This window comes from Anopheles maculipalpis, chromosome 2RL (assembly GCF_943734695.1).
Source record: "Anopheles maculipalpis chromosome 2RL, idAnoMacuDA_375_x, whole genome shotgun sequence".
Taxonomy (NCBI): Eukaryota; Metazoa; Arthropoda; class Insecta; order Diptera; family Culicidae; genus Anopheles; species Anopheles maculipalpis.
In genome coordinates, this window is record NC_064871.1 from 75,294,916 (window position 1) to 75,320,472 (window position 25,557).

At 43.4% G+C, this 25,557-nt stretch overlaps 2 protein-coding genes across 2 annotated transcripts in view; both read right to left on the reverse strand.

The window, feature by feature from the left end:
* Positions 1 to 3,257: 3,257 nt before the first annotated feature.
* LOC126556176 (uncharacterized) lies at positions 3,258 to 5,748 on the reverse strand. Its single transcript, XM_050211399.1, has 3 exons — positions 5,210 to 5,748; positions 3,646 to 3,901; positions 3,258 to 3,562 (listed from the first exon to the last, which is right to left on the reverse strand). The coding sequence occupies exons 1-3, from the start codon at positions 5,746 to 5,748 to the stop codon at positions 3,266 to 3,268; spliced, it is 1,092 nt and encodes a 363-aa protein (XP_050067356.1). The 3' UTR covers positions 3,258 to 3,265.
* A 6,243-nt stretch (positions 5,749 to 11,991) lies between these two features.
* Positions 11,992 to 25,557, reverse strand: part of LOC126568776 (uncharacterized) — a 128,710-nt gene continuing 115,144 nt past the window's right edge. The window contains exons 5-11 of the mRNA XM_050225399.1: positions 24,710 to 25,070; positions 22,617 to 24,644; positions 22,330 to 22,547; positions 21,936 to 22,212; positions 16,695 to 16,845; positions 12,254 to 12,373; positions 11,992 to 12,181 (exon numbers count right to left, since the gene is read on the reverse strand). Of these exons, the coding sequence (XP_050081356.1) occupies positions 11,992 to 12,181; positions 12,254 to 12,373; positions 16,695 to 16,845; positions 21,936 to 22,212; positions 22,330 to 22,547; positions 22,617 to 24,644; positions 24,710 to 25,070 (3,345 nt within the window). The remainder of the gene's footprint in view (positions 12,182 to 12,253; positions 12,374 to 16,694; positions 16,846 to 21,935; positions 22,213 to 22,329; positions 22,548 to 22,616; positions 24,645 to 24,709; positions 25,071 to 25,557) is intronic.

A 25,557-nucleotide genomic window follows, 5' to 3' on the forward strand; every position in this document is an offset into this window, starting at 1 on the left:
ACATGGGAAAGATAAACGAACGCGGGGTCGGCTTACACTCGAGGCAAAGTTTTTTAGGCAAAAGTAACAACAACAAAAAAGTGAACTAGAAATGTGTAACTTTCAAGTACATGTACGTGTTTTCTCCTTAACTTATAAAACTAAACCGTATCAGTGTGACGTAAATAATGCAGTTTAAAAACAAAAAAAACACAAAATAGTAAACTTAGACATTATTACTACTACCCCCCCCCCCCCCCCCCCCCCTTCAAAATCCCGCATAACGAAATGATAAATCGATAAGAGGCAGATTTAAACCAAATTATTGGTGGTAGCGAGTAAAACTATAATCAACACACATACAAGCAAAAAGCAGATACACAGGTGCATAAATGTTCGTTGCAAGATAAAAAAAAAAAACGAGAACCGATGAGATTGCTTACGATACATTGATTGAGCGACACTTTATTCTTTCTGAATAATGTGAATTATTTTTAATCTGAACAATGAAAAATTTGAAATCAGCTTCTAGTCATTTTCTTCCATCATTGTTCAAAATTGAAGCATAAAATCAGTGTGCTTACAGTATCATTTTTTAAATATTTCTTTCGTTTTTCTTCTTTATTTCTGTGCGTTTTTTCAGGATTCAACGTATCTAAGCTTATAGTTAAGTGCCATATTTTGTCTTGTATTTTAATCGGCGAGCTTTTTAATGTAGCAAACCATTTTAATCAATGTATCGACAGTTCTTATCCTCAAACACCGCAATACGCCGCAATTCCAGTTGTGTTACGCATAACCGAACAAAAGGAAAAATTAATCAAAATTATGCAACAATTGTTGTACAAACCAAATAATAGCAGAGCATTGATACGAAATAATATGCTGCTTCGTAATATATGAATACTATTTAGCGGGATCGTATGCTAGTAGTGAATGTGGTGAGGTGAGACAAAACAAAAATTGCATTTATTTACACGTGTTTGGCAATTGAACGACAATTTAAGGGTGCAGACGTTTGCTTTGCAGAAAATTGAATATGATTTTTTTTAAAAGAAATTTGCCAAACGTAAATACGCTCTAATGATGCCGTCTCTGCTTTCGGCCATTCGCCATTCAAACAAGCTTCTTCATTAAATTGAATTGAACAAAAAAAAAAAAACTTTAGATGCGCACTATCTTTTGCCCAAAAAGTCTCACACATATATACACGGACAATTAAGATTCTTTGAAAAGGAAAAAAAGTAAAAACAAAAAATTAACAAGCTCTGTAGTATAATCCCTATGATAAGCTCGCAAAAAACAAAACATGTAATCAATGTAATCACTTATGGAAAGGTGTGTGAAACTATGTTTAAGAACTTGATAAGCTGATTCGAAAAAAAAACTTCGATTTGCAAAAGATCACCAAAAAACAAAGAAAATGAGGGGCAAATTAAATGCAAAATCGTACCCGAACAATCACTCTGTTCATTAGCGAGAGAGTTAAGCAAAAGCAGAATGAATGGGCAGAAGGAGAGAAATTTCAGAATTACATTACCCTCCCCACATTAAATGTAGTGATTGATAAATTGCTTGCTTGATAATATTGTCAAACAGGAAAAAGGCTTAGAGGAACAGAGCGGTTTTTTGCAGGGTAATGCCAATCAAGTAGAACCGATTCGTAGCGAACAACTCGAACGGGAATCGAACCCCTTTTTGGTGACTAGTAATTGCAAGAAGAAGCAGAAAAACCACAACAACAAAAACATCACAGGAACGAAGGAAAAGATGAAACGTAAACTTCACTAATAAGCATATACTCTTTAAATTTAAATAATATTAGAAACCTAAGTAAGCTAACTAATGAAACTACAGAATCAGTGAAACAGGCAGCCAAAATCTAAACCACAACAAACTACCACACAACAGCCACGATTGCATCACGAAACTAAAAAGAAACAGAAAAATAATGCAAAACACAGACATACACACACAAAAACAGATTTTCAGAACTACTCAAATTATTACCAAAATACGAGACAACAAAAATCACACAAAAAACGAAATAAAAATAGTAAAATAAAAAAAAAGGTTTTTTTTTCTTAAGTTAGGAGAGCAGCATTCGAAACAAAAAGTGAGACGTTGACAAAGACTTTTAATGTGCTAGACTTGTAAAGACATAAAAAGACATTTTGCGACCGGATTCGTATAGCCAGTCCACAAAAACAGTGAAAACGGATCAGAGGCGCCAAATCGGGTACGGCGATCTTCTACGAGCGATCCCGGCGAAACTTATAGGCTAAGGCCAGATACTAACCTCGGCGATTCGATTGTCCAGGAGTCGCGTAACAAACATCCTTTCGGCATTACAGTTTCGCTTGTTTTATTGACTCGAGGCCTAGCAGCACACAGCGCCCAGCGTAGTCCACTTCCACCCTCCAGAAGCACAGGCGATTTCAGCTGGGCTAGCGAACGAGCAGCAGATGGCCACTATACAACTGAGGCGTATGCCAAAACCGGACCGCATCAAAGGGTGCTGCAAAACCGACCGCATTTTTAGTGGGTCGAGTCGTGGAAGCTCAATTTATATTTTAAGACGTAGTAGATCTGTCCGGTTGTGGATCGATAAGAATAGCTTAACATCGTCCGCATATAGTAGGTGGCTGCCAGCAGGGAGCTTGATTCCGGTATCCATGGACCTGTAGCAGGGGCTGACGAATTCAACCAGGTTGGTGGTGGTTGAGCGCTTCGGGATGAATCCATATCGGCCAGCAATTATGTAGTTCGAGGCAGCAGCGGGAAGAGGTTCTTACACTAGCTTAGCGCAAACGAAGCTCGAAAACCTTAACGCAAGCACAAAGCGAAGTATTGCCGCAGTAATTACTGGCATTTGATTTTTCTAGCTTTGTGTGCACGGGGACAAGCAACGAGATTTTCCACATGGCCGGATAAATTCTCAAGCTCAATGAATCACGAAAAATCGAAGCTAGTGTAGGCTCAATAGTAGCAGCGCAATGCTTCAGAATTGAAGTAAATGTAGCACAAATCATATGGTCATCCAATGGGCTCGGGATTAAGTCCTACAAGTCGACTCGTTGGAATTGAGCATATGACCTGAACCGCTCCGGGTCTCTTATGGTTTATAGATCGGATCTTCTTGAAGTGAGACAAAATTAGTCTTGAATTATAAATCAGTCATACTACTTCTATTTTATTTTGCTTTGTACACTACTTCTAATACTAACACGTGATAGAAGTAATACAACTTCATTAACGATGTAAAACCAAATCTTCTGCCAATGATCTAAAGCTTACTGTAATAATTCTCATGAACCACATAGTCCTTTGTGATATCCGCGAGCGTTTTGCAACCAGCCAGCGCCATCGTTAGATCCAACTCGTTCCGCAATATATCCAGCACGTGCTCAACACCCGCCTGGCCATTGACGGCCAATCCCCAGAGTGCTGGCCGACCGAAGAACACCATTCGTGCACCGAGTGCTAACGCCTTAAACACATCCGTCCCTTGGCTGATGCCTCCATCGAGAAATATTTCCACCCGATCACCAACGGCGGCTACAATTTCCGGTAATGCTTCAATCTGAAAGTTAGTTTTAAACAGAGTAGTATAAGCTATTGGGCAGAAGGGCAGAAAGGGGGGGAAGCGTGTCTGACACTACTAACCGATGCGGGGACGGAATCCAGTTGCCGTGCGCCATGGTTCGATACGAATATGCCCTGCACGCCTAGGTCGGCCGCGATGATGGCGTCTTCGCACGTAAGGATGCCTTTTACGATGACGGGCAGCTTGGTAAAGCCGAGCAGCCACTTTACATCGTCCCAGGATAGTGTGGGATCTAGCTGTTCGGCGATGTACTCGTTGATGCCCGATCCACCCTGGCTGCGAATGTTTGCAGCTTTTCCAACGAAGTTTGCCATCCTGTGGCAGCAGTAGGAATTGGTAAAATCGATTTAGTCTTAGTTTCCAGTGGGCAAGACTTGGATTGCTAGGTCATAGGACCACCATGTGAGGTTTTCGGAATTTTTTAATACTTTTGTTTATATTCTATTTAACTCCTACTGGATTTGTTGAGGCAGAACCGGATCCGAAGGAGAGGATGCACTCACTCCGTATCGCCCAAACTATCAAACATTTTGTGTACTAAGAAGATCTACTATGGCCTTTCAATTGAAGAAAAAAGATTCCTGACATAAGCCTTCGTTTAAAAAGATCATCGACGGATTTTGTCCCTCTGAGACCCTAAGCGGAAATGAACTTGAGGAGGGTCTCAATACAAAGTCTTTGCAACAAAATTCTAAGCCCCTTAAACGAGACAGCAATTTTATTCATTCATTAAATCACCTTGTATTTACTACCACCAATTCGTTAGGGACTTCAGTTTGGGGCACCTTATAGGATGATCCGACAGTGACAAACGGTCCTTAATAAACCTGTGTTTGAATTCTAACTTGGCCTTGCTTTAGTCAAGTGTCAACTAATTTTTAACCATTTTTTCAAATATTTCTTCTTGCAGTGCCGTAACAGTAAATCGATTTGTGATTATAATTTTGTAATTGGACTGACTATGGCTTTAGGTTTTGAAGATTTCAAGAGGACTCGTCATTCCACAAAAGTACAGAGTAGTAGGATATAAAGTGTTTATATTAACACTGGTGGCCTGGTGGCCAGGCGACAAAGGAAACCGGTCTTTACAAAGCAAATCCCATCCGGATCGTTTCCCCGTAGTGAGCACTGACCAACCAACTACGTAGTATTTGCGAGTTTAGTAAGCCGTTAGATGACTGGCGCGACATAGTGGGTCGTAAAGCCGAGAAGATGAAGAAGATAACTACGATGGCAATTATAATCCGAACTCTGCAATCCGGACTGGCGACAATCCAGACAGAACCTGTTTGCAAAAAGGTAAGTGAGTATCCCCATCCCCAGGGAGAACGTCCCCGTCACTGGTAGCACTTGCATTAAACCATTTTAACTACCTTAAAGATATGACTCACAAGGCTCCAGTTCCTTCCGAAATTCATATCCATCGAGGAATACACTTTTAAGCAGATTAAAGCAAAGTCTATTTTTGGCTTTAGTATTTTCCATCCAAGTTCTTCGGCATCCTTAAACAAATCCTGTCACAAATTCACATTAACCTTCGTAAGTTCTGTAGACTCACAGCCTTTAAGTTAGATCTTAATATCGTCACTTATGCACCAAATTAGTACGCCAAATTGCACTTACGTCAGGTGTGGTGGCAGCGAAAACTTGTTGCGCATATCGGCCCGCCGCAGTCCAAACAGGGGTGCATCCACTGTCAGCACGATCGCACGATAACCGGCCTTTTCCGCCCGGCGTACTAAACCCTCCGTCAGCTGGCGATCGCGATAGATGTACAGCTGGAACCACTTCGGTGCGTTCGGTGTCGCATTAGCCACTTCCTCGATCGAGCTTGTACTGATGGTGCTCAGCGTGAAGAGACACTGTCTGCTGGCGGCTGCCTTTGCATTAGCCACCTCACCCTCGGGATGGGCCATGCGTTGCATCGCGGTAGGAGAGATAGCGATTGGCAGGGCAAAGCGTTCACCAAACACGGTACAGGTGAGATCGCGTGTGGCACCACCCTGCAGCATTCGGGGCCGGATCCGTAGACGATCGAAACCGGTACGGTTGAGGTGGAGCGACAGCTCATCGCCGGCCCCACTCCGGTAGTAGTCGAGCGCGTTCCGCGGGATAATTTCATGCGCTCGTTGCTCGTAATCACGCACCGATACCAGCGCCATTCGGAGAGCTTGTTTGCAGCAGATAGCAGAATATGGCACGTCTGGCTGGGTTGATAGACCAGTTGGAACTGTTGGTCGCTTGAATGAGTTAAAGTGACTGTGCTGTTTCTCGTCAGACGCAGACTTATGGGCTTTAAGTCGAGTGATGGAGGCTGGTTAGCATGATAGTGGGCATTGTTTACAATCAAGCTATTAACTGATAACGGGTGGTCTGTTCGTACGCCGCTGGAACGTTACGAATGGCTGCAGAAATAGCCTATCTGTATGCTGGTATGTGTGTGAGCAGTCACAGTAAAATTATTGTAAGCCACAGGGATGCTGCATTGATTTACTTCAGTCTTGTATTTTGTAACGTCTTTTTAATTATTTATGGCACTTTTCCTTACTTTCAGAGAGTCAAGCAGGTAAAGTAAGTAAGTCAAAAAACGGTTGAAAATAGTGACAGGATGACCATCGATCGTGTTCCCCTTAATGCACCGAGGGAAAGGAAGTTTTGTTACATAAAAAATAACACATAATTTTATTAGAAAATTTGGTAAGTTTTGTAACTAATATCAACAACAAAAAAAAAATATTTATTATATTTTTTCTTCAAGTTATTTGTAGGTACATTTATACAGATATTTCTTTCGAAGCAACGTAGAAGACATTTTAAACCACATTTACTTCGGCAATGAATTAAACAAACATTATTTTTTTAAATTCCAACACTAGCGAAGTCCAACCTGAACTGAGACTGAAGTTGTAGTTTTCTTTTAATCGTTTATTTATATAGGCTTTGAGTTTCTGAGACTACATTTGCCTCTCTACTGTGTGCAAAATGTGGTTAATACAGGTACAAAACTACAGCGCTTTTGGCATATCCGTTATTTTAAATTATTGCGATTATAGCTTGTGAAAAGTTAAACTTATTGCTTAAATTTCTCTTTATAAGTTGATGATACATAAAAATCGAGTAAGGCAGTTCTGATGGTGTTTGTCGGGTGATAGGATTGTCCCGTAATCGGTGTCTAGTTGGGAGAGTGCTCGATGTGTCATGTATTCTTGCCAATCGATGAGGATGTGGCAGAAGCTGCAGAGTGGAGGACTGGATTTGTTCAGGATGTAGGAATGGGTCGGGCGAGAATGTCCTATTCGAAGGAGGGATAGAACTCGTTAATGATAACGGAGTTTGGTATCAGCCTATGAAGTGGTATCAAGCTTGATATTATTATTAAAAATTGTTTATGAAAAAAATACATTTTCCGCCCTCCATACAGGCTTTACGAGAGCACCATGTACAACATTTCTTATTGTAGCGTCAAAATCTCTCATTTTTTTGTTGTCGGACTGATCTTGTTAAGTAGTTATCTTGATCTTGTAAGTTATTGCTGAGTTCAAGGTTGGGAAAGGTGGGCGGCGGTGAGAAAGGGTGTTGTATGCTTCTGTTGGACGAACCCATTTCCGATACTGTTAATTCTTGGAGACCTCCAATACTTGATTGATGCAAGATTTATTACCGGCCAGAAATGTAATGAATGATCGATGTAAAAAAAATGAAACTACAGTGAACGCCAGCAGTATAAGTCCGCTTGTGATAAAGCTGATTTCGATACTTCTACTTGATTAATTTTGGTATTATGATCATCAGCTATTGAACTTCATATATGCCTGTGTAATAAAAACCTAAAATAAGTTTGAAAATTTTTCGACCCAAAAAAATTAGAAATTTTTACTATCAGAGCTATTCAATCCTAACGTTGCCCAAAACTATCAAGTATTTGTTGTTTTAATTTAAAAATTACGGATTTATCTTTTTATCTATCGGATAGTCTAGTAAGCCATTTGATGGCCGGCGTGACCTTAGAGGAAGTCAAGCCAAGAAGATGTGATAGCTGGTGGTCTTATTTTATTGGCGATCACTCAAAAAGGACTACACAAATTCTTGCTGTAATGCAGCTTAGTATCACAATACTTTTTAATTCCCCGTAGATCATGCTGCCCGTCTAATTGCTTTTTCTTCTTCTTGTTTTTCTTCTTGTTCTGCTCCAGGTTGCGTACGCCTTGTAGACATGGTCAGGTCTCCGATTCGATTCCAGGAAACTTGACCTGCTTCAGCCAACGGGCTCGCTGTGCTTCTCTACGCTTCGTTCCGAACGGGTTCCCGACGATCACCTTCCTGGTGGTGCACGAGTCACCATCAACACGTGCATCAACCATCATATCCTTTTGCCTTTGACTTCCGTCAGGATATCATCACCGTCAAACTGCTCAGCTAGCTCGTTGTTCATTCTCCTTAGGCACACGCTCGCCCAGGTAGGGACCTGCCTTACATGCTGTGAGAAAACGGCGAGAGCATTGGCGTCCTCCGTCAGCATAGCCCGAAGCTACGATCGTGCCAAGGTAGATACTTTGCTTCTGAGCCGGCCTCTTTTATGGTCAGAGTCAGAGCCCCCGGCCAGCAGATTTTCCAAAAAGTACTAGAAGGGGGATTTTCCAAAAAGTACCAGAAAATTCTGCCAGCAGCATTCCCGTGGAAAATCGGCGAGAACTCCCTTATTCCTGGTCCGATCGGAATGTTTCGCATACCGTTCGATGCGTCTTTGAGCCGCGCAACTTTTCGTAGAACACCTCAACCCGATCCATCCACCCCTTCACCCAGTTATTGCGGAAAAACCAAAACATTCCCGTGGAAAATCGGCGATAACTCGCTCATTTATGGTCCGATCTTGGCATGCGGCATAGCGTTGGATGCATCTTTGGGCCGCGCACCTTTTTGTAGAACACCCCAACCCGAACCCTTTCACCCCCTCACCCAGTTATTGTGGAAAAACAAAAAAATCCCGTGGAAAATCAGCGAGAACTCGGCCATTCTTGGTCCGAACCTGACGTCCGATTTACTGTTGGAATCTTAGGACCGCGCATCTTCAGGCCGAACACCTCACCCCTTGTCCTTCACGCTCCGCTGAGTTATTCTATTAAAATGGGTTTTTTTTTTGGCGAAAAATCGATGATAACTTCCTCAGTTTTGGTCCGATCGAGATGCCCGGCATACCGTTGGATACGTCTTTGAAGCGCGCACCTTTTTGTGGAGCTCCTCACCCTTAACCCAACGAGTTTAGATACAATGTGATAGAGCGGGTCCCAATTTCTGCTCCACTTAGCTCCAGTTAGCACTCCGAAAGGATAAATTCATCATTGCTAACTTGATACATGAACATAGTACAATCGATCGTTTTCTCTTGACTGATGGTTAGATCTGGCGAAGCAACGAGCAAATTAACATTGAAACTATTGAAAGGAAAGGGATGACTGATGCCTTCCTCGAGCAAACCTGCTATTTTGCATTTTCTGTTGGCATCCAAAAGTCAAAGAGACGCTAAAAATAGTAGAATAAGACGGTACAAACCGTTTCGAGATTAGTGATTTGGAAAAGGCAAACTAGAGTCTCTCTCACCTACACTTTATCTCACTTACCCTTTAATAAAGTTGTCATTTTCCCCTTCAAAATTAGAAGCTATTTACTAGTTCTTAATATATCCGAAAGCTAGAGATGTGTTGAAAGAAAAGAGAAAACCAATTTGGTCCTTCTACTCCAAACTCACTAATACTATCGATCACCTTCCCCTCATGATTATAGGGAGAGGATCATCAAGCGTGAGAAAGAGCTGCAATTATTTCAAAGAAGAATGAGAAAGAGACAACTAATACATTCGTTAAGTAGCCACACGCACTATTCCTTCATGCGAGAGAGAGAGAGAGCACACTAGCTCGAGAAGAAACTGTTGCCGGATTTTACCAGCGTAAGAAAAGGATGGCTATATAACCGTCCCGTACCAGCTGCGGATAGATGTTACCTTCTGGTTTTCATGCTCTCCTGTTAACAAAACTCCAAAATTTGGCCGTTTTTGGCCTAGAAGACACGGTTCGATTCGGATTAATTTGAAATTAATCGTTAACCACACCAGGCGCCTCCATGAAAAAAGTTTCTTTCAATTTGAATGTTTATTAAGTCAACTAAATGCATACAATAAATTATTTATTTTCGGAAAATACGGAGATAAGCCGTCATATTTATTAGTAAATTAAAAATATTTAATTTTCGGACAAATTTGAAGACAAAACCGAAAGAAAAAAGTAACAAAACGCATTGAAATGTTTAAATATTTTCATAATATATTTTATCAATGTCTATAATAGCCTTTTTTTTCATCACTACGTGATTGTGTTTAATATGTGGAAATGAGAGAGAGACGTGTTTCCATGTGACTGCCGTGCCGTAATGAACAGTGTCGTCCTGTGTGTGTGTTTCGTGTGTGTAATCGGGTTTCTTCCGCACTGAGCATCTAATAATAATGCGCTTATTAAGGGTAGGTAAATTATATACTGTGATGACCGTCACCTTACGCCGATTAATGTCCATTACGGTAAGGAATACATTCGTGTTTTGCTTTGGTTTCTTCACGCCATCTAATAGGAAGAGTATTTTTGGTTTTGTTTCACGGTGTGGTACAAACTAACTTCATAGTTCCAATCACTAAACGGAAGTGCCGCCATTATTCTGTTGCACACATAGGGGGGAGAGGATTTGCCCTCGAAAGAATGTGTAATTTGTTGGATGCTTTGTGCTTTTATTATCGGAATCTAAACGATTAATAACGATGTCTTTCGGGCAAAACGATTGATTTGCCACTCCTCGCTCTCTCTCTCTCTCTCTCTCTCTCTCTCTCTCTCTCTCTCTTTCTCTCTCTCTCTCTCTCTCTCTCTATGGTGGCAACATGATCGATTGCTAGGATCGTACTCTCCCCAAACAAATCCTCACTACAAGTAGGTAGATGGCTACCGGATTAATACACAAAAGTTCCTCATCTCTATCGCTAACTCAACTAGTCGACAGCAAACCCAAGCGCCTCCTTGCTCGTTTCACACCTTTACGCCCTTCTTTATGTTTGGTATTGCACTCGTATATTGCAGAATCGATACAGACTAACCAACGCACTAATATGTAATAATACACCGCAAAGAAAGTAAAAGTTAATGAGTTCCGTCTTTTTGGCATTCCATTTTCCATCCCAATTATATGCAAGTGTCTGTGAAGAATGTCTGATTCACCACGACCCCGATATAGTGGAGCTTCGATTCGGCTCGCACCTACACTTATAGCTTCTTTAATGCTTATTTAGATTAAATCTTACAGCCTCTCTCTCTTACATCTCTGCCCGAATTCAACCCTTCCCTCATCATTCCTTGTTCGCTTTCCATGGAACTGATATGGATTTGAGGAGGAAAAAAGGTACAGAGCAAAAAACCTATGTCTTAACGTGAAAGTGAAGGAAACCAGTGAGTTTTTCTTTTTTTTTTTCAACAAAACGATATTACCGCACACGTACCACCTCTCTTTGTATCACAACATTTGAAACGACATTTCTTCTACAAACACCTGTCCCTACATCGTTCATATCTTACCCACTGCACACAGTTTACACACATCCTTATCAGAGATTCTTAGTTTTGCTTTCTTGCCCATATTCTTCACTCTTCCATTTCCGTTGCTTTGCTGCGAACAAAACAATTATTGTCACCGAGGGAAAATTAGATAGAAGCACAAAATTCCAGCCCTGAAACTGAACCTGCACGATGTTTGAAACCTAAACATTTTAATAAAATCTTAGTAAGATAGAGAGAGCTTTTACCGGCTAGTCTGCTACCAAGAGTGGCTACCGCTTTTTTTTGTCTGTTACTGTTACTGTTTGTATGCGTGTGTGTGTGTGTTTGTGTGTTAACTTCTGCATGAAAACTTTCTAAATGGTGGCAAATCATAGCTGATCCCTTCCCTGGTGGAAGGCTATGGAGAGGGTTGAGGTTTACGCGTCTACTATTCAGCATTCAGCACCAAGGCTGCTACCATCTATTGGCAACTGTTTAAAAATAAAACAAAGGGGCTCGTTAAAAATGTCCTTCCCCTTTTTTTTTTACCTGTGAGTCTGGTTAAAACGGAGCCAAAGCCACAGCTTAAACACAGCTGAAAGGCATACAAAATGCATCCCTAAAGAGGAGTGTTTCGCATTTCAAGTTGCATCGCACTCATGCACACGCTTTTTAACATTCCGCATACGGTTATGCGACTCTCATCTCTCTTCGCTAACAAACTTGCTCATTGACTTGTTTCTTAATGCTAGCAAACGTTCCTCCTGTTCATTGTGTTCTCGCTAAACTTTGAGTTTTCCGTTTTCGCACAGCGCACGTCCTTGTAGGGCTTATAGCTCAGAGGATTTGCGCGATGACCGGTTCGAGAAGACACATGTGCTCGGCACCACGCACCGGTAAGCGATTCAAGCAGAAGTGCCTGATCATGTCCGGTATCGTTGGAAACGGGCGGCTGAACTGGCCGAGTATGAATTGGCCCGAGTCGGCATCGCGCTGTATCCGCATGTGCATGAAGCCTTTGGCGCTCCTACAAATGGAAAGTGGGAAGGAAGAGTTAGTTTTCTTTTTTTTGAATGATGAAAAGGTTAGCAAAACGTACTTTAAAGTGAGTGAATAATCCTGACGTGTTGATTCGCTGTTGCGCACCAGGAAGCTTCCCTCCGACAGTGGTCGAAGGATTTTTTCGGCATCGATCCGGCTGATGGAACCGTGGTACCAGCTGAGAGAGAGCGAGAACGTGTAAAAGAAAGAGAAGAGAATTACAATTAGTTTATATTGTTCAATAAATAACCAGTAGCAAATGACATAAGCTGATCGGGTTGCCATTTTAAACAGAAGGATATTCATTTAAATTCGTTTAATTTATTATATTAGAATCTGACGTATACACACTACGAAATTTTGAAGTCAACTAAGCTTGTGAGCGAAGAAACAAGCTATTTAATTTTTCAGGATAAATCCTCCTCGAATTTCGAACGATCGCCTGGTATTTGAAGAAAGAGAAAACTATAGACTCTCTTATCGATCGAACTCTTCTACACTACTGAATATTATTTTCCTCTCATTGCACACGATGCCATCGAATGAAAAAGAGCGACCAACATCGAGCTTACTTTCTTAAAGCTAGGAAAGAGAAAACTGATCATTCTCTCCAATATCAAACCAATACTATCGAGCGACTTCTCTCCATGCTACTACTACTTGATTCCCATGATATTAGGCAGCCACATACGCTTTGATTTTATTCAAATCGACTTCCCCTGATCGAAAACGAGAGTGAGAAGCCTGTCTACTTCTAACGCCGCAGCCACAAAAACCGAAACAAACTGCAACGAAACTTTCAAATGTAACGCTTCGTAACGCTTCCTTGACTGTCGCACTGCTTCGGCTGTGCTTTCGGGTTTGACCGTTACAATCGGATCGGTTTCTGCGAGGCGAACTTAAAAACCACTGCAGTAAAAGATGACACGAAAAAATTTATTTAAAACCCCTTCAGATAACCCTTTCAAACTAACAAAAAAAAAATCACAAATTTGGAACTAACAGATTAACGGCTGTGTTCTGTCGTGGACGGAAGAAATGACGTCTTAAACAAGAACGAGAGCTAGGAGAGAAAGAGAAAGAATGAGAAGGAGAGAGAGCGAAAGAGAGGACTAGAGCTGTCTGTACTCGATGGCTATTTTGTGAGAGGATACGACAGATGACGATCGACTCATGGTTGTACACGGCTTATTTGGATAGTGTGGTTAAATAGAGAGACACAAAAAAATAAATCTGGCCCAGCCATTACTTGCCCTGAACAGATTATCCAGACTGCATTTTGTATAAAGACATACAGAAGTTGTTAAAATTATTTTGGTTACAGAAAGTATAAGCACGATTTCTATATGAGGCTACAAGATGGGTATCCCCCCGAAAAGCGTGAGAGAAATTTTCCCGGAATCGTGCTCTATTCCAAAAATTGACAATCAGACCACCATTCAAATGTTGCGCAAAGAGTTCAGCTTGGAGGATGTGCCGAAAAATGATCGAAAACTGGGACGTTTCGACCTAAAATGTGGACCGAAAAATCGTTTTAGCTTAAAAAAAAAGAGACTTCTGTTCGGCTTATAACCACAACACAGAGCGCAGCAATGAGTAAGGTTCAAGACAAGAATAAATCTAAAGATTTTCCAGAAGCAGAAAAAATTAAAACGAAGTGAAAAGCAGGCCGTTTGCCTGCTGCAAGGGCAAAAGTGCGGTCGTTGGCGTATGATTAGGAATGTTGAAGTATTCTTTTTATTTAATAATAACTAAGACGAGGCTACAAAAATCATTAATAAAATACTCATATACTTTAAGTCAAAAGTTTTCCGTTTTAGATTTTTTTTTATCATGCTTATACTTTCTGGTCCACCCTTAATGTTGGGAAGCATTTTTGTCTAGCAAAACACCATGTCATCTGGCGCGTTTGGTCAGCAAAGAGCTTCCTGTGGCAAATAACTGATAGCTAAAGAGACCAAAGAGATGCGACAACGTTTCTTGATCAGATCATTCTTCATCAAATCTTGATAATCAATCATTTTTCCAGTTATTTTTTCCGATGTGTTTAAAAATGATTTCAATCTTGTTCGCAGTTTACAATCCATTAACGGTCTTCACACGAAAGGAATGGGGTTCGAATTCCATTTAACTTATGCATTAAAACGCGATTTTCAGATGCATTGTACAATTAAACGGCACTTGATACTGTAACCAATCAAATTGCATTGTTTTCTCTAATAAATCTTTACTTTAAGTAAAAAAAATATCCAATCTTTGCCTCGTTTTCTTGCGGCTTTTTGTCGGCACTTAAGCCGAGTAAGTGTAAAAAAATAATTTGCTAACCTTTTTTCTCTTAAAAAAAGTTCCCTATTTCGTCAATTCATCCCTGACTTTGACCTTGCGAATATTAAGATAGACTTTTCTCTTCAAATTTATCTATAAAATTGCGATCGGACGGTTCTGGGGCCAACTTAGGATGGCTAGTTGGGATACCCCAGAATCGCCCCAAACGCTCCTTTTTTTCAGCTCTCGCTTCGAGTAGATAATGAGGCAACTATTGGGAGGCGCTTTGTAAGATTCATTGGACACTGGTCATTGGTAAATGCCATCTGCCATGGAGAAAATGAAAATGTGACGTCCTTTTGGACTGTGGATTGTGAACCACAGCTTCTGTTGAATGTTTTGGAGGCTTAAAATGGCCTCTCTATACAATTTCCCTTCTCTAGAAAGGCCAGAATCTTATAGTTATTTGTCCGATCGTATCCGGCCGACAGAAAATGTAACACAACGGCCAACGTTTTCTTGAGCCCGGATTTAGCAGACGGTACACGGACAAACTTTTGCGCAAAGAACGTTCACTGTGCTCGTAACTAGCAACTGTAAATTAAGTGATAAAGCTATCAAACTTTGATAGTATGTAGTCAACTAGGACCAACCGCGTATGTCCGGGATTTACAAAGAATAAGGAGGGAATGCCTTATTACAATGTTTATGTAATTTAGTCATCATAAGCGGTGTTGACAATACCGCATTGTACCGCCGTAATTAATTATAAATAAAATAAATAAATAGTCAACTAGGGTCAACTGGACCACTGACCAGTGGACCGACCACCAGGTGACAGCGTAAACGCATGAAAAATTGGAACATTTTTGTCGTTTTTTTTAATGCATACGTTAGAGCATTCTGCCATACTCTAACGTAGCATTACGCTTCTGCGGACTGGAGCCCCTTGCTACAGATTTCGTCGGAAGCTACCAAGCTGGTTTGTTGTAGGCAAATTGACAAACGACCAAATCTTTACTCTAAGGCAGATCCTCCAAAAATGCTGGGAGCACCAGATCCCTACGCACCACCTTTTCATTATCTTCAAGGCGGTTCGAATCTCACCGGGGTCTGAGGCAAGGGGACGGACTCTCCTGTTTATTGTTCAACATCGCTCTGGAGGGTGTCGTGCGAAGCGCGGGCTTCGACATCCGGGGCACGATTTCCACCCGATCTCTCCAATTCCTTGGCTACGCGGATGACATCGACATCATTGGACGGACAACTGCGGTGGACGCGAGGCCAATAGAAATGGATTGGGCATCCATGCGACGAAGACAATATGCCTGCTTGCCGGAGGCTCTGACCGTGATAGAGCCCGGGTCGGAAGCAGAGTATCAGTAGACGGCGACGATCTCGAGGTGGTAGAGGAGTTCTGTTACCTTAGTACGATCGTAACTTCGGACCACAACGTAAGCAGCGAAATCCGAAGGCGCATTGTTCAGGGAAATCGTACCTACTACGGACTCCACAAACTCCTGCGATCCAGAAGACTCCAAAAACACACGAATTGCACGTATTACCGCACCTTGATACTTCCGGTAGACCTCTACGGGTACGAGTCTTGGATTATGCTGACGGAGGACGCCAATGCACCCTCCATTTTCGAACGGCGGTTGCTAAGGGCTATCTTTGGCGGTTTGAGCAGAGCGTATGGCGAAGGAGAATGAACAATGAGCTAGCTGAGCTGTATCCATCCACGGATGCAGCCGTGGATGGAGGACTGCAGCCCTAGACCGAGATTTCTGGAAACTGATTGGAGACCTAGCCATGTCGACACGACGTGCTCAATCCTGAGCGGGCCAAGAAGAAGAAGACCATTCCGCCGTAATGATGACGTGCCTAATTCCATGTACGTGGTATCAATCGGTATCGTAGGCCATTAAATGGCCGGCATGACCCAACAGATCGTGAAGTCATGAAGAAAAATATTGTCCAGGTGATTCTCACATGATTGGGTTTTTCACACCGGTTTGTTTTCCTGAATCGATTATAACTGCTGGGTTGGAATTCGTGTGTCAATATAACATTCCTAAAATGTGGTAAATAATCAGCAAATATAAGAGGCAAATATTACATCTTGACTCTCTGTTTTTCCTGATACTTCAAGCCATTAATCATAAGCATACAACAAACAATGGCACCTATTAGAACAGCTCACAGAAAATGCAAGTTAAACGATTGTCACTTACCCTTGCCGATCGAGTGGAATGGTTGCATCGATGAGGTCTACGTTTGGCCGATTCGAGCCAAGATTGAGGCCCAGATCCAGTGTGCCAAACTTTTTCGGTGGCCGATTGCCACACTCGTTTAAGTTAAGCGTTAAACTTTGCTTGAAGAAACCTGAAACAAGACAACGTAAACGGGTATCGATTAGTGCACTAACAGAGACAGTAAAAAGCACTATAAACAATTAAGGAAAAATCAACGAACATCTTTAATGAGATTTGGTTGAAAGTTGTTTCGAACACTCAGCTACAGCATCAGCAAAACTTGCACGGGGCGTAAAATTGTGATCAGTTTGAAAACTAGCGACCAAAAATCCGAACTTTCCAATTAGAATACAATGCCTTCGCTATGAAATGTCCTACAATCACGTCAGATTGGCATCGGTCGGAGAGCACCATGAAAGCGCTATTGTCTCGTTAATGCTTCGGTTAGCATAATCCGTGCAATTGTCTACACGGCCGGTGCTGCTACAGTCACCCTTTTCACATTGCCAATTCACTGGCTCGTTATCAGCCGACGTCTCAATGCCATCCACCAAACAACCCAAGTAGCAGCTGGCCCAAGTTCATCGTTATTATCGGTGCTAATGCTGATTGTTATTGTTTGACATCCACCAGGCACAGGGTAACAGTTGGACCCGTCAGACGAACGTTCGTACAAACAACGTCCAACAACCGTTGATGTCGCTTGAGGAACGGAAAAAAAAATGCCTCCTCTAGAACGTGACTGGAATGCGCGCGTTTTCCACAATTTTCCAAACATACACACACAACGTACCCGCCGACCGTTGCCCCATACCAATTACTTTCTAACTGATTAATTCATTATTTATTCTCCCCAACACACACGGACACACATGTGGCCGACGTGGCTCGATAGCATGATTTAAATATCTCACACGCATTGCGCCCTCGTGCAATGCTAGAGAACGGAAGACTTCTGGTTCGCGAAAACAGGGCTAAATCAACAACGGCCCACCCTTCTTCCGGGCTGCAGGTTTAGGTGACGAGTGTGGCGGCAATGTACATTAAACATTAACAATAGCTTGTTTCGTGAAGCGGTAATTACTTGCGCTGCTTGCAAATGGGCAGCGTTCAGTCGTAGCTTCCGCGGTTTACCGGCGGTGTCACACGTGTTGGATCGGCATGCATCGGCTTCTTACGGAAGGGTCACACCGTTTAACGGAGGATGAGAACGGATCTGTCAGTGTAGCAAAAATGAAAAATCTACTTCTGCAGTGATGTTGCAGTCGGAATAATGGAGGACCGAAGCCGAGAAAAAAACGCACGAGAGTGGGCCTAAATACATCACGTTAGCTACTCACACTCCCGGTTGTTGTGTGCCTTGTTGGACAATTACTTCCAGCGCACAGTGTTATCGTAGAACAAATATTGGAATAAAAATATTCAAATGACTATTTGATTTTTTAAATTAACTGATGAAATAAAATATTAAGAAGACAACGAAATATTTTAAACACCCAGATCACAGGACCAAGATTACCAGGATTTTAGAATGTCGTCTGGCGATGTCTTCTTCGTTTATCGGCTCAAAAAGTCTCCACATATATCGATCAAAAACCAAAGTTCGAAGTAGCACGCGTATGTCAATCATTATAGAATTGACAATTATGAAGTTCGTTCGCAACCCGGTACATTCCGTCCAAAAAATGGACTAGGAATTTTATATGTTGGAAACAAAATCTATGCGTAGAATCGTCAAAGAGATCTTGATCTAGAGTCAGAGTGAAACATCACTTAATCATTGAGCGCCCAGAGGATATTAATTGAAGGAACAATTTATACTTCCGTGCTCGAGCGAAAAGCAGTTCGCTATGGATACTGTCTGCCAACGATCGATTCAATTCCTCAGACAAGCTTGAGGATATTCCAGAGAAGGTGAATTTTAAGCTTCAAACCAAGGAACCAGTTTGAAATGACGATTCCATTTTAATAACCGCTGACGATAATATGAATTCCGTGAAGTGTATATCAGGATTTTTTATGGGCCAAATATTTGCTTTGGTGCTAAATTAATGGCGGCACCACTATTACTAACGAATCCCAACTTATGTGGGGGTGACGTACGCATTGGTGACAGCACCTTGGAGGTCTTCCTAAACTTCGCCTATCTTGGGTGAAAAGTCGAAGCTGGGACTTTACAGATCGTTTAAAATCCCGATACTCACATACGCTTCTGAGGCATGGACTCTAGCTAAAACTAACAAAACCTTCTAAGTTGTGCTCGAGAAAAAGATGCTCAGAAGGATTTTCGCCCGTGTGTGTGGATTTTTGGCCCGTATAAGACTCGTCAGACTCCTGTGGTCTGATTATGTCATTAGAATGACGCCAGACGACCCAACCTGTAAAGTCTTTTTAGATCGTAAGGCCGGTCAGACGACGGCGCTGGGCCGCGAGCTGTTTAGAGCATTACTACCGCAGGCCAAGACCGCGAAGCGACTGTAGCGCCTGATAAGTAAGTAAGTTGGCTAATTTCTCTGTCGATCAAAACAAGGTTCACCAGCATGAAGCGCTATTTTACTCGTCAAATCTGACCAACCGAAAGTTAATGCAAATGTTATAATGTTACTTTTTATTTTCTGTAAAATTCAAGTTCAAATTTTGAATTTCATTCCGGGCCGTACCCATTGTGCAATGTTGTTCCCTTCTACTGATGCCTCTATCAGATGTCGGCGACGGCAGGACAGAAAACAGCGATAATGTTTACAACATTTTTCACTCTACAACTTCTGCCTTCGCCGCCTGCCAGAGTCAGAGGCAACGTGGCGTAAAAACCACAAAACTTGTGCAGTCGCTGTACGTAGAATACTAAATGGATGCTCTTGGTGACTCTGGGACAACCGACGAGTGCGTGCACTCTAACAACCAGCGAAGGGTCAGCGAAACATGTCTGCAAACAACGTGCTAAACGATTGTTTATCACAAGGATGGAGTTACTTCCATTGAGGGACACACACACACACACACATTTCCCCCAATGTTACGATGGCTATTGGGCATTTTCAAAGCAACTGTCAATTCTTTGTCAACTTCGCGACAAAAGCGCATGGAGAGAAAACAGTGGTTCGAAAAACTTTCCCTCGGACAGGAGGACGTTTGAATTAATTCCTTTACCGACAAAGCCTCGGTACATGGGGTACATGGTTGCGAGTTGGTTGGTGCTTTATCGAACACGGATACAGGCGGTTCGATGCATAATTTATAGACGCTGTATCCTTGTTCCGGTTCCGACCAAATCCTAACGAAATAGGACGGCCCTTTCCGGGATGTACAAAACGCGTTCCCTCTCATTGTTGTATACCGTACATTTAGGAACGGTTGTATGCTGTGTAGGACGAAAAAGCCAAAAGTAAATCTCTCAATTTCTAAAGCACGCTCCTGCTGTGAGGCTTAATTAAGTTGTTGCCTTCGTAGTTTTGCTAGCGTCAGGGCTTTCGTCCTATTGGCCGGTATTGTAATCGGAATTCATTTCATTGTGGTGTCATGATGCAGTTGTATTTCGTAATTCGGAGCTGAATTTCTATTACTGTGCTTGGTCAGCAGTATTGGTTATTTCATAACAACAAAAGTGTTGCAAAACGATGTCTCCAAACTGTATTCTAAAATTTTCATTATTTTTGAGGAATAATGGAGTATGGAGAAAATATGTACTACTCATGATTAGTATTTGGCGTGGTTGGATTTCGACGACTTTTTGCATGAACTTAAATCGTATTAAAAATTCAAAAACTTATCCTTAACAAATGAAACACGAATGAACAGTTGTCTTGTAGTCATCACTCAGCTATGAGTGAAACTATATCAAAGATACCTCAGAAATGGTAGGCCAAATAGTAACCTTCGATGCTCTAAATCAACTGACAACTTAGTCAAATATAGGCAGTGCACAACAAGCTAGACACAATCTCGTAAATCTAGTAATAGAAGGCAAAAATATACCACAAGTTACATAAAAAACGCTCCCGAAGAGTAGTAAAACACCTTATTAAAGCAGTACTGATGACGAGTAAAATTCTGTTGTACATTTTTTCTTCTTCCTACTTGGTTTGACGACCTTCTAGGTCATACCGGCTATCAAAAATGGCTTACTAGACTTATTGGTACCACGTAGCACAATAGTCAGTCCTCACTACGGGGGAACGGGTGAAGACCAATGCGCAGAGTTCACCAAACCGCCCCGATGATCAACGATCGAGATGAGCTAATAATAGAAGGTATACATCAACATTTTGTCGTATCAAAAGCGAATTTCAGAGCGTAATAAAGCTCCTTGAAGCTATATAGACGACCAGTAGAGCTCAGCTGGTCATTTAGTGAGACTAAAATTAAATTTTTCATTATAAGCTACTCCATACGAATCAAGAGAATTTTGATACCCTGTCCTGGCATGACCGGCGGATTTATCGTCTCATGCATCGGACCACTCCAATAATAATATTGAATGCAAAGAAAATTCTCGTTTATATTAACGTTGAAGTTTCTAAAACCTCCTCCAAAATACTTCATTGTGTTGCAAGTAGCATCCCCCTTCGTTCGTCCATGGAAAGAAACCTCACAACCCAAATCATCACTCGAGAAAATGATGCAAATTAGCCGGTGTTTCCTTCCCATTAAACATTCCACCTCTTTTTAATCCGTTTACATGGCCCTTATCTGCTAATGGAGCTCTTTTCCAGCATCTTCCCCTAGCAGCACGCATCGATCATACACGTGGCAGGTGTGTCCTTCAGCACCATAAATCAATTACCGTTCTGGCGGCGGCAGTACGCAATGCGGCCTCATCGCATAACGAAACCTACCCAAACGAACGGCGGCAACGTACGTGACGAATGTTGCAAGTAAACATACATATCATCCATTTATCTAACTGCAATGAAATGGTCATTACAAAGATTCGACATCCCCCTCGCGCCAACAGTGACGCTCGTGTGATGCACGATTCTGGCGCCCAACAAACGACACGTACTCAATCCCCAAGTGTTACAAGATGAAATCGATGTTACTCGATATCCCTCGACTGGAAATTAATTATTAAAATGAATGTACACGACTGAGCGTACCGGCTCAGTAACAACTGTGCGTATGTCCACAAAGGGGGGGAATGATTGAAACATCACTAACCTAACCGCAATCGGATAGCACCGTGGGTGAGGTGGTATAGACATTCGTACGAGCTGTACTTACCTCCAGCTAGTGCCAGCTTGCTATCGGAGTCTCGCATCGACAGGCTGGACGAGGCTTGTGACAGGCCGCTCGATTCGGTGCTCGTCTGCAGCAACATACCGCCCGACGTCGACGCAGTGCCAGGGAATGGGTGCTGCAACTGATGCTGCTGCAGCAGCTGCTGTTGCTGCTGATGTTGCTGATTTTGCGACAATCGCAAACGACGCCTCAGTTTCGGCATATCGAAGGGTAAATCACCCACGTCCACCGATGTGACACTGCCAGATGTGCAAGGTTCCTGGTTCGGGGAAAAAGATGACACAAAACGAATGCATCAAATCTGTATCCTTTGCGACGGATGCGAATGTGCGTTGGAGATAGGCGCAGCCAGTGGGGGAGCTTCCCTCATACTTACCTGCTGCAAGTGTGCTCTTCTCCTTCGTAACTTTGGCATGTCGAAAGGAAGATCGTTTAGGTCCTGCGGAAGTCCTGCCTGGCCTTTGCCGTGGTCACTTTGCTTGTCCTGCCCGAGTGAAGCACGCTGAATGCTGGCGTTTAAAAAGTTCGTTCGAGATTTTAGGTCCTCGCGTGAGTGGAGAGATATTCCACTGTCGGAGCCTTGTATTTCGGGACCTAAGGGATAAAGCAACACGGTTCTGATAAAGCTGACGGTTCCATCAATCAGGACGCTGCTGCACTTACCCGTTATTAGCAACAAAGCCTTATTCGGTGCAGAACGTCTCTTTGTGACGCTCGTTTTCACAGCCTCCGTACCTACGGCACATACACCAGCGTTTGTGACGCTCTCTTCGCCATCCTTCTTGACCATGGAAGTCAAGGTACCTCCCGCGGTAGTTGTACTCACTACGCTCACTCCCGTTCCATCCACCGGTGATTGTTTCTGGGAGTTGTTGTTGCGATTGTTAATGTCGGACGTCTCGGATCCCGGTTCCTGGGATGACTTGTCCGAGATCGGGCTCAGAATATTCAGCTTGTTGTGCACGGCTACCGGCACGCGTAGCGGGAACGCCAACGATGGTCCCGAATCGGAACTGTGTGAGCTAAGCGATGAGGAATGGCGCGAATCGGAGCTGGACGTACTTCGGTTACCCTCGCTGGTGCTGGATTTGAGTGACTCCATGCTGCCACCGCTGCTCGATGTGGCCATACTTTCCGTGGAAGAAAAATTGCGCCCCCGTTGCTGATGTGCTGACTGTTTGCCGTGATGATGATGTGACGTACGGTGACCACGCTTTAGCTCGAGCACTCGCTCCGGCTCGAGACACAGCGTTGATCGGGGCCGTTCGCCTACCTTGCTGCCGTGGCTGAAAGGAGCACCATCGTTCATGCTACCATCGCAGCTACCCGAAGGAACTTCATTGTTGCGCACGTTCTGTATGTCCAGCCGGAGGTCCTTCAGCCGTGGATGCTGGGCAACCGCGTTCGAGGAGGGAAGATTCGGTGCACTCTTAATGCTGTTGATGAAGAACCGCTCGTGCTTGCCGGGGAACTTCATCGGCAGCGGTGCAGTGGAGGGAGGGGACGGTGTGTATCCCCGCAAGGGAAGCTGTGAGGAAGACGTGGAGTTTGCGTTTGCGATATTGTCCATTTGTTTGTCGATCTGTAACTTCTCCTGAAGGTCTTGTGCCAACAGCTGATCCGCTTTGGCATTCTCATCCGGCCCTTCAACATCTGGCCCACCGATCGGTGCAGGCTGACTAGTGGAAGGCGTTTTACTGGCAGCTGCTTTGGTACGCTTCGTCTCCAGCCGCTTGCTGCGACTCTGGCCGGAGACCATATTGCTCGCACTGCTGCTGTTACTTTTCGTCAACTGTAGCAGCACGCTCTGGTTCGTGATACGGTCCACCTCGTCCAGATCATCGTCCGACCGGGTAATCTTTGAATCGAACGCTGTCTCGTAGATTTGGCGGGTGCGCACGTTCGCCATCTCGTCCGGTACGGCTGCGTTTGGCGCTAGGGCGGCAGGATCAGCGCTTAGCGCACAGTCGGCACAGTCTTCGGCGCCCGGTTGGTGCACGTAGAATATACTTCGCGGACGGAAGAGTTCATCGTTATCATCGCCGAAGGCCGGCGTCGCACAGGCACAGACTGCCGCTGGTCCTAGCAATCGGTGCGGTGGCATCGAACTAGCATCGACCTGGGGACCAATGTTACAGCTTGCACGTGTGATGGCTAATGCTTGCGCATGCCAGGCCCGCCGCTTGCAACATTCGGAGCAGTCCGAATCGTCCGAGGTAGTCGTGGACGGTGAGTCGCACCGGATGATACGCACACCTTCCTCTGTGATGGAGTAACGCTTCGGTAGGCAAACCTCTTTCTCCGCTCCCGGTGTGTCTAAGCTGCTACTTTTCTTATAGCGTACACCGGCTTCACGACCCTGTCGTGTAGTTCCACCGCCGGTCGGTGTTTGTGACGATGTAGTGGGTTTTGGAGCAAGTTCTTCCCGACCAACAACTTCCTGAGTAACTTCACGATCGGTTGCTTCCTTTTCTCGCTGTTTATTTTTGAGGAGATCCGAATAGTAATAGGGGGAAGGATTTCTTTTGGCTGTATCTGGACCAGTGGTCTTTACCGGGCTTTGGCGTAGTGGAAGTGGCTGTACCAAATCGTCCGATATACTATCCGGAGAGTTGAGCTCCGGTATCTTACTTAGCTCGTCCTCCTCTTCGTCGTTGTCCTCCTCCTCCGAGGACACCGGTGCAGATGAACCTGGAATTCATAACATCACAAAGGATTAGCAGCGTTTCTCATAAATCGACATGCTTTGTTCTTACCGGAACTAAAATTTTGATTTATATATTTCACCTCCGAACCACTGTCCGGTCGGCGGGTACGACTCCTTGCGCGGTGTCTCCCGGTAGCTTTATAGCTGCGATGCGTGTCGAAGATCTCTTCCAGTGTCTTGATGGCGACAGTATTGGCGGCAGCAGTAGCCGCTGCATCCGGTACCGTTTGCGGCTGACACAGGGATGGACCGGAAGCAGACGGTACTAAGGGAAGCGATGGACGACCGATGGTACCACCACCTGCTGGAATGCCCGATGTAAGTGTTGCGCTTGCCGGTATGCTATTGTTGACGATGGTCGGAACCGCTGACAATGGTTGTTGCAGTATTAATGGTTCTAGAAATGAAACCTAAAACGATCAGAAGAAGAAAACCGAACATTAAAAGAATTACTCGTGTTTATAGCAACTTTTATCACTAGCAATAATTAAAGGAACTGATGTGGAGGATTTATATTTCAATACACCTAACGAAAAAGAGAGAAAAAAAATCAATTCCGATGTTATCTCCGAAAGGGACTCAGAGACAAACTATAAAAACACCATTCAAACCCCAAAGGTACGATACGAACTCACCTTTCCCGCTGTATTGAATCCCAGTTTACCCAACCATAAACATTTCAAAAATCGATTATCTCCTAACCCCTCCAGTGGGGTACACATACCATCGACAGTACCATCGACAACCCCGAGGGACCCGTTTAGGTCGTGGTGTATCTCTCGCTCATAATCCTACCCATCCCCTGTCGATACCTTCACACCGTTTCGGAGGTTTACGGCGGCCTACGGATGTCGTGCCGTGTGGTCCGCCCATGTGTGAATTGATGTACCCGTTGGG